This window comes from Simochromis diagramma, unplaced genomic scaffold (assembly GCF_900408965.1).
Source record: "Simochromis diagramma unplaced genomic scaffold, fSimDia1.1 OVJJ01000387.1, whole genome shotgun sequence".
NCBI classification, from domain to species: domain Eukaryota; kingdom Metazoa; phylum Chordata; class Actinopteri; order Cichliformes; family Cichlidae; genus Simochromis; species Simochromis diagramma.
The window spans coordinates 6,727,552-6,736,946 of NW_024387152.1; the positions used below are offsets into that span (position 1 = coordinate 6,727,552).

The 9,395-nt window shown below is 40.7% G+C and overlaps 1 protein-coding gene across 1 annotated transcript; it reads right to left on the reverse strand.

The window, feature by feature from the left end:
- Window positions 1-7,302: 7,302 nt before the first annotated feature.
- On the reverse strand, window positions 7,303-8,395 carry hes2.1 (hes family bHLH transcription factor 2, tandem duplicate 1). Its single transcript, XM_040048154.1, has 3 exons — window positions 8,168-8,395; window positions 7,874-8,057; window positions 7,303-7,763 (listed from the first exon to the last, which is right to left on the reverse strand). The coding sequence occupies exons 1-3, from the start codon at window positions 8,393-8,395 to the stop codon at window positions 7,438-7,440; spliced, it is 738 nt and encodes a 245-aa protein (XP_039904088.1). The 3' UTR covers window positions 7,303-7,437.
- Window positions 8,396-9,395: the final 1,000 nt, after the last annotated feature.

Sequence of the window (9,395 nt, forward strand, 5' to 3'; positions counted from 1 at the left end):
CAGAGCGTCAAACAGGGAGTTAAAAATCTAAAGAGTAGTGATATGAATGAATATGAATCTCTTTTTACTACTTCATATAAGAATTTAAGCCGTTTTTTTCTGACACCTAAACTGTGAAGTTCTATGACAACTGACTGTTATCATAAACTGTTCTATGATAAAGTCATAACTATGGAGAAATAAATGAATTGTAACATTTTTCCATTTGTTCCAATTGGAATTGGAACAAACGGAAGTAAATTCTCGTACTGTGCAAAGGTTTTAGGTAGGTGTGGAAAAAAAGTTGTAAACAGAGAATGCTTTCAGAAAGATAAATAATGATTGTTTATTTTTTATCAGTTTACAAAATGAGCGAACAAACAAACCAGCATCAATTCTCATAGGTACACTTGATCAAATTCAGGGACTTTGTAGGATTACAGTCAGGTGATCAACCAGTTATACCAAACAGGTGCTAATGGTCAGAAACAGCTGTGTAAGAGACCTAAAACTGGGTGATGAACAGCCAAACTCTGCTACCAAGGTGAGGTTGTGAAGGACACTGCATCAGCAAGGTCTCTCCCAGACAAAGATTTTAAAGCAGACTGGGGTTTCAAGATGTGCTGTTCAAGCTCTTTTGAAGAAGCACAAAGAAACGGGCAACATTGAGGATTGTAGATGCAGTGGTCAGCCAAGGAAACTTAGTGCAGCAGATGAAAGACACATCAAGCTTATCACCCTTTGAAATCGGAAGATGTCCAGCACTGTCATCAGCTCAGAACTGGCAGAAACCAGTGGGACCCAGGTACACCCATCTACTGTCCGGAGAAGTCTGGATGGAAGTGATGTTTATGGAGGAGTTGCAGTCAAAAAGCCATACCACTGACGTGGAAACAAGACCAAGTGACTTAAGCATGCACAAAAACATAGGAACTGGGGTGCTCTGGACAGACGAGTCAAAATTTGAAATATTTAGCTGTAGCAGAAGGCAGTTTGTTCATCGAAGTGCTGGAGAGCGGCACAATAGTGAGTGAGTGAAGCAACACCATGCTTCAACAGTGAAGCATGGTGGAGGTTCCTTGAAAGTTTGGGGCTGCATTTCTGCAAATGGAGTTGGAGATTTGGTCAATTAATGTGAGGAAGCCTACATCCAAGCCTAGGATTAATCGTGTTCTTAATCCTGAGAAATACAGGCAGATACTTATCCATCATGCAATACCATCAGGTATTTGCAAACACATAGCCAAAGTCATTGAGAACTATCTTCAACGTAAAGAAGAACAAGAAGTACTGGAAGGTATGGCCCCCACAGAGCCCTGATCTCAACATTATCAAGTGTGTCTGGGATTACATGAAGAGTAAAATGGAGGGACAGTATCCTGGCATAACCACCAAACTGAAGACACAAGAATACTCCATATAGGAATGGGACAATTGGAGGGGTTTTGTAAAGCCTTCTGACACTAATAAAGCAGTACTTTTTCATTTCAGAGGCAGACAATGGGTAAATGGCACATGGTCATAACATCAGAAACATCTTTATTTGGCTACATTTGTGCACACAAACAAGGAATTTGCTTCCAGTTTACTTTGCTTCCTGCGTGCAAAGAAAAGAAAAATCTTTTTTAAAAAAGTAAGAAATAACAAGTCACAGAAATTATATGACCTGAACAATATAACAGTGGGTTATTTAACTGTGTTCGTCACAGTGACAGCCTGTGAGAAGAAATTGTCTCTGTGGTGGCTGGTGTTCGTAAACAGAGCTCTGGAGCGCCTGTTTGAAGGCAGCAGTTTGAGCAGTGTATGTCCAGGATGTGAGGGGTCAGCAGAGACGTTTTCTACCCATTTCCTTTATTAAAGCTGAAAATCTGAACTCCAATCACATCTTAATGTTTTCATGTAAAATGTACTGTGGTAGTGCAAAGAGGGATCATTGCAAAAACACTATCATTGTATCAGTGTCCAAATAAATATGGACCTAACTCTATGACTGACATGATAGAGCTGTTCACAGCAATGTTCACAATAATGTCCATTTAGTGCATTTTTTCAAAGCAAAGAGTATTTATGTGAATTGCAGTCATATACTGATGACTGGCTGGTGCTGGTAAGTGCTGCCTAACATCTACACGAATTAGAAATGCTAGATATTTAAGGGCAGAGCAGAATTCATTCTCTATGTTTATGTACAAGTTTAATCAGAACGGGATGTCAGAACTGGCCACATGTTTTTCTTTTGGTTATGCAAAATGGCAAAACATTTACTTCCTAATGTTAAGCAAAAATCTTTGCTTTTTCTCACCAAATGAGTAATTCCATGGAAATTCAATGAGCCTCCCATATAACCCCCTCCAAATCAGCAAGTTGTAATTTTTGGACTTTATCAAGTGTATTTGACCATTTTTGTAAACATCAATGTGTTTATTGACAGTATGCCAAATTTTATCATCATACTATACAGGGAGTGCAGAATTATTAGGCAAATGAGTATTTTGTCCACATCATCCTCTTCATGCATGTTGTCTTACTCTGTAGCTGTATAGGCTCGAAAGCCTACTACCAATTAAGCATATTAGGTGATGTGCATCTCTGTAATGAGAAGGGGTGTGGTCTAATGACATCAACACCCTATATCAGGTGTGCATAATTATTAGGCAACGTCCTTTCCTTTGGCAAAATGGGTCAAAAGAAGGACTTGACGGGCTCAGAAAAGTCAAAAATAGTGAGATATCTTGCAGAGGGATGCAGCAGTCTCAAAATTGCAAAGCTTCTGAAGCGTGATCATCGAACAATCAAGCGTTTCATTCAAAATAGTCAACAGGGTCGCAAGAAGCGTGTGGAAAAACCAAGGCGCAAAATAACTGCCCATGAACTGAGAAAAGTCAAGCGTGCAGCTGCCAAGATGCCACTTGCCACCAGTTTGGCCATGTTTCAGAGCTGCAACATCACTGGAGTGCCCAAAAGCACAAGGTGTGCAATACTCAGAGACATGGCCAAGGTAAGAAAGGCTGAAAGACGACCACCACTGAACAAGACACACAAGCTGAAACGTCAAGACTGGGCCAAGAAATATCTCAAGACTGGTTTTTCTAAGGTTTTATGGACTGATGAAATGAGAGTGAGTCTTGATGGGCCAGATGGATGGGCCCGTGGCTGGATTGGTAAAGGGCAGAGAGCTCCAGTCCGACTCAGACGCCAGCAAGGTGGAGGTGGAGTACTGGTTTGGGCTGGTATCATCAAAGATGAGCTTGTGGGGTCTTTTCGGGTTGAGGATGGAGTCAAGCTCAACTCCCAGTCCTACTGCCAGTTCCTGGAAGACACCTTCTTCAAGCAGTGGTACAGGAAGAAGTCTGCATCCTTCAAGAAAAACATGATTTTCATGCAGGACAATGCTCCATCACACGCGTCCAAGTACTCCACAGCGTGGCTGGCAAGAAAGGGTATAAAAGAAGAAAAACTAATGACATGGCCACCTTGTTCACCTGATCTGAACCCCATTGAGAACCTGTGGTCCATCATCAAATGTGAGATTTACAAGGAGGGAAAACAGTACACCTCTCTGAACAGTGTCTGGGAGGCTGTGGTTGCTGCTGCACGCAATGTTGATGGTGAACAGATCAAAACACTGACAGAATCCATGGATGGCAGGCTTTTGAGTGTCCTTGCAAAGAAAGGTGGCTATATTGGTCGCTGATTTGTTTTTGTTTTGTTTTTGAATGTCAGAAATGCATATTTGTGAATGTGGAGATGTTATATTGGTTTCACTGGTAAAAATAAATAATTGAAATGGGTATATATTTGTTTTTTGTTAAGTTGCCTAATAATTATGCACAGTAATAGTCACCTGCACACACAGATATCCCCCTAAAATAGCTAAAACTAAAAACAAACTAAAAACTACTTCCAAAAACATTCAGCTTTGATATTAATGAGTTTTTTGGGTTCATTGAGAACATGGTTGTTGTTCAATAATAAAATTATTCCTCAAAAATACAACTTGCCTAATAATTCTGCACTCCCTGTAAATATATCACATGTTCCAGCCCCCCAAAGCTCATAGAGATAGATTAAAACTCCTTTTTGAATTCTTTTGAATTTTTGAGCCTTCATAATTGCTTAAACATGAAACATAGCCAGATTGAGTTCTCAGCACTGGGAAGTAAATTTAAGCTCTGTTAAAAACTGGAAGCAAATCACTTTTACCATATATCCAAGTGTCCCAGTCTAAAGCCAGAGTCTCTTTTGGTTTCTTTCTATAACCAAGTTTAAGTATCAGTGTACCGAAACTGCACCGATATAATATCAGTGACTAATTGTGACAGAAACAAGGACAATACATAGATGTTTTATCTGCTTTATGATAAGTCACTGTAGAAAAGCACATTTTGGTTAAACCTTCAAGGGCTGTATCATCATAAGGGATAGGTGGTTGATCAAAAAAAGTTATAGTATAAAAGGTCACCTTTTTGCTCTTTATGCCAGTCTCATTTTCTAGCCATGGAAATGAGACTGGCATGTCTTTTGGACTTTGGGAAAGACCTGGAGTAAGATAAGATAAATCTTTGTTAGTCCCACACGTGGGAATTTTTTTTGGTTACAGCAGAAAGTGGACAGTACAATTTAAGAGCAGCAAAAAATTTACAAAAAAAATAAAAAATAGAATAAGGGAGACAGGGTGAAGGCTATCATGGTGTATTGGATGTGTGTGTCTGTCTGTCCGCACGTGTGTGGTCATCTGCAGAGACCATGTTGTGGAGTCTGACAGCAATTGGAAAGAAAAACCTGTGAAATCTCTCCATCCCACATTGTGGGTCCCGCAGCCTGCCACTGAAAGAGTTGCTCAGTGCTGTTGGAGTCTCCTGCATTGGATAGGAGATGTCCAACAAGGATGACAGCACATCCACCATTCTCCTGTCGCTCACCACCTCCACTGAGTCCAGAGGGCATCCTAGAACAGAGCTGGCCCTCCAGATCTGCCTGTTCAGTCTCTTCCTGTTCCCAGCAGAGATGCTGCTGCCCCAGCACACCACACCGTAAAAGATGGCTGAGGCCACCACAGAGTCATAGAAGGTCTTCAGGAGTGGGTCTTTCACCTCAAAAGACACAAGTACAGCCTGCTCTGCCCTTTTCTGTAGAAAGCATCTGAATTGCGAATCCAGTCCAGTTTATTGTTCAGATGAACACCAAGGTACCTGCAGCTATCTACAACCTGAATGTACAGCTGTTTAGTGGTTGCAGTGGAGGATGTTTGTGCCTGTGGAAATCTACCACCAGCTCCTTGGTTTTTCTATTGTTGATCTGGAGGCAGTTCTGCTGGCACCAGTCCACAAAACCTTGGGTCAGTTCTCTGTACTCCCTGTCATCCCCATCAATGATGAGGTCAACTATTGCAGAGTCATTAGAGAACTTATGCAGGAAGCACTGGGTGGAGCTGTGAGAGAAAAAGAGAGGGGAAGACATGCGGCAAAGGGCCAGGGGTCGGACTCAAACCTAGGCCCTCTGCTTTCAGCCATGAGGCATATGGTTGCCTGCTCATCTGACTGAGCTAAAACCACGCTCAGAGAGAATCCAGAGTACCCAGTACCCAGAGAGAATACTCGCAATCACAAAGAGAACATGCAAACTCCACACAGGAGGTTTCCCGCTGGCTGGTGGAGTCAAACTCAGGACCTTCTTGAAGTGAAGCATCAATGCTAACCGCTGCACCATCATGCTGCCCCACCATGCTGCCCAATGATTCACTTTGTGTCAAAATAATTTATCATCAAATCAGATCTTAACACTCATGGATGTAGCTCAAGGCTATGAAATGGAGAAACAGCATAATAGTTCAGGTGAAACAAACTGAGAGGTTTTCTCTGATATATTATCAGAAAATAGAGAAAACATCCGAGTCTCTCTAAGTCTGAGACCAAAATACAAAAGATAAACATTTTTCAAAGTCACCATCAATGGGGAAAAATAGATGAAATACATGAAATAATAAGTTCATATTCCAATTGTTAAAATCAGTATTAGGGGTTCTAGAAAAGGCGCCAAATAACTAATTTGTTTTTATCACATGGCAGTTGGAGGCTGTTTAAACCTTTGATAGGTCTAGTGATCTCTAACATGTAGAAGTGTGTGGATTCGTGGCAAAAGAAAATGTGCAAAGGATCCATTGATATGAGAGATGTCCCCAGGAAATATTTTCTATAACCGGAGTACTGACAGTAATGTGACTCCATAGGAGGACCCCCAAATATGTTCTAACTAAAAGAATTATGTATGAAATAGTGGTCAGAAATTTGATTAAGCATTATTATAAGAGTCAAAAATACCATATGGAAAGCTGACATGTAAGTGATGCAAACTTAAAAATGCAGATAGAAGTTTCTAGTTTTTAAGAAAACATTTTACAATGTTTTATTTAAATTTCCAAATGTATACATTCGGCAGTATATATCCTTCTCCTAATTAAAAAAGAAAATGCTACAACACCAGCAGCTATGCAACAAACAATTTAACTTAAACACCTGAAAAACATCAAATGCAAAAATAAATTCTTCAAATAAATTTCTGCATATTTCATCTCTATAAAGTACAACCATCTTTGCTCTTCATCTTTGCCGCTTATATATATATATATATATATATATATATATATATAGATATATATATATATATATATATATATATATATATATATATACACACATACATACATACATACATACATACATACATACATACACTTTTTTTTCTGTTGTTACTCCCACAGTAATCTCAGTGTGTTTCCTGTGACACAAGCAGTACTTCTTCCCACAGATTTGGCGGCAACTAGAGCGGCGCCTCACATCAGCAACAATAGAGCAGCTGCTCAGTAGCATCAATGGGCTTTGGATGACCTGTGGCTTTGTGCGTTTGCGCGCCTTTTTTCTTCTTTCATTTCACCCAGAATCGTGTCATTAAGGCATCCGGGATCAGTGATAAATTTGAGGTCCTTCAATCACCGCAACAAAAACGATCAAACACCATAAACATCTTTGTCGAGCATACTTTTATTGAAAATATTTTGTCATTGACAAAACAGAAATGTCATAAAACGTGTCTTGTCGTACATAAATAATATATAATCCTAGTTAACACATAGTGTTTACTGACTATTCTGTTGCACAGACCAAAATACATTTAAGTCAATCGTGCAAACCTCAAACAAAATAACCCGTGGGGTTTACAAAAGTGTTGTCTACAACCCGTAACTCTGAAACCCCAAAGAGGATTGCATTTTTTTAAGTTCAAAACCTTCGGTTTCTTTGATATCTGTGCTCGAGTCTTCTAGCATTAAACGCAAAATGACTTAAACTTATATACAGCTCCAACAATTCTTCTTCACCGTACTCACTAAAACTACCAGTGATTTAGTACAAATAGTAAACAGCACAAAATAAACAGGCGTGAGATAACTGTCCATCTAATCTACCAAGGTCTCCACATAGCAGAGCTGACAGCCTGCTGGTCTGCCTGCGCTCTGCTTGGAGCCACTGCGCTGCTGCTGCGGTGCTGAGTCTCCAGCCTGGAGGTGAAGCTGGATTTGAGGCTCATAATTTTCTCTTGGATCTGAGGTAAAGTCCTGGAGCTCTGGGCACAGCAGTTCAGGCAGGTTGGAGTGACGGTGGCAGACATGGACTGCTGGACGAAGTCGTGCACCCGTTGGCACGCGTCCTGATCCAGGCTTTTGGGAAGCAGCGCGGAAACACGCTGGAGGCAAGCTTTGTAACCTTCTCTGTAACTGTCTGCGGAGTCTGGAGAGAGGACAGGAGATATTTGATCAGTGGCTGGGATTTTCACAAGAAGGTTGTTAAAAACTTGGAGGACAACAGTGTGCTATGCATGTCGTAGAGATAGTGCTCACCTTTGACTGGGGTGGAAGGAAGATCTCTGAGGAAGCGGACTGTCATTTCTAGAATGTCCGCTTTTTCCAGCTTGGAGTAGCGTGCGTTATCTTTGCCAACAAGGGGCAAAATCAGGCTCTTCAAATGATTGAGACTGTCATTGATGCGAGCTCGTCTTCTCTTCTCCAGCAGGGGTTTAAGAGTCTACAAAAAATAATTTCAACACTGTTACTAGGCTGTACCGATAGGGTTAACGCAGAACACATTTCCAGAAACAAAACAAACAGCTGCGTAGTGGTTTGTCTTCTCCTTACCTTTCTAAGTTCGTTGGCTTGTTTTCTCTGGGCCACGGTGGACCTTGCAGGGAGAGGCTGGCTGGCCTCAGTAGTGAAGCTGGGACTCATTCTGTTTGCGTTTTCTTGTTGTGCTTTTTGACGGGAGATACTTGCTTCCTGAGCGGCTGAGCTGAAGTGTGCCGCTGAGCTGGCGAGCTTCCTATTTATGTGGAGCCGGAGCGTCAGAGGGGAGGGAACACAAGCCATTGCAGCGGGGGCATGACACAGGGGGCGAGGCCCTTGGGAGACGAGTAGAGATCCTGTCTGGACCATCTGGCCCCCCGTGTCTGTATGTTGGTATGCGGAGTTTCGTGATGCTGCTGCGTTTTACTGCATTTAATATTTAAGGCTTCAACGTCTATCCAAGATCAAATTACAAGTGCAGGGTATGAAAACTTGTTTTTTTTTCTTAGGCAGACAACCGCCATTGTGATTATCTACAGTGTATCATTGTTCTTTTCGTGACGTTGTTAGTTAATAACTTTAATTATTAAAAGTTGCCTATGTATCATTTTGTTTATGTTTGTATTAAGCACTTCCTACAAGTAAAGTCAGCATGTTTTTATAAGACCCATCAAAGTTAAACAGCTTTAAATGAACAATTACAAGTTAGATAAAAAAAAAAAACATCCTGCATAATGAAAATTAATAGCGTGCGTTTATTTATGGTTTCGTTCCCGCCACAACAAAACAAAAAGGAGCTAGATGAATGAATTTGAGGGGAGGAGACTAATCTATTCCAAAATTAATAAACCAGATACCCAAGCCACGCCATGTATGGATTAACATCTGCTTCTGGACCCTCAGCAGACTGCTTCCAATATCGACAACACGGTGTTTACCTGTAGCAGTGGGGGAGGTGACGGACAGTTCGCAATGCAAGCAAAATGAGGCGTGTATGTGCAATATAAGATCGCATATCATAGCCGTGCAATACATGTGCAATACAATACACATGTTTAAAGAAAGAATTGAAAAAAAATGATAAATACTTCCACGAATCGTCGCACTTAAATATGAATTTTGAATTATGAATTATGGAAATGTTAAGTATTCCCTACAAATTGTGTAAATACAAGAATAATGCAATCTGTAAACGATAACTGTGACACATATAACATCAACCTCCAGAAGTTTAAACAGCTTTTATTTAAATGCTGTTTTAAAGAGTGTCAGTTTCTCAGGCCTATGAGCTGCCAGTAGGATT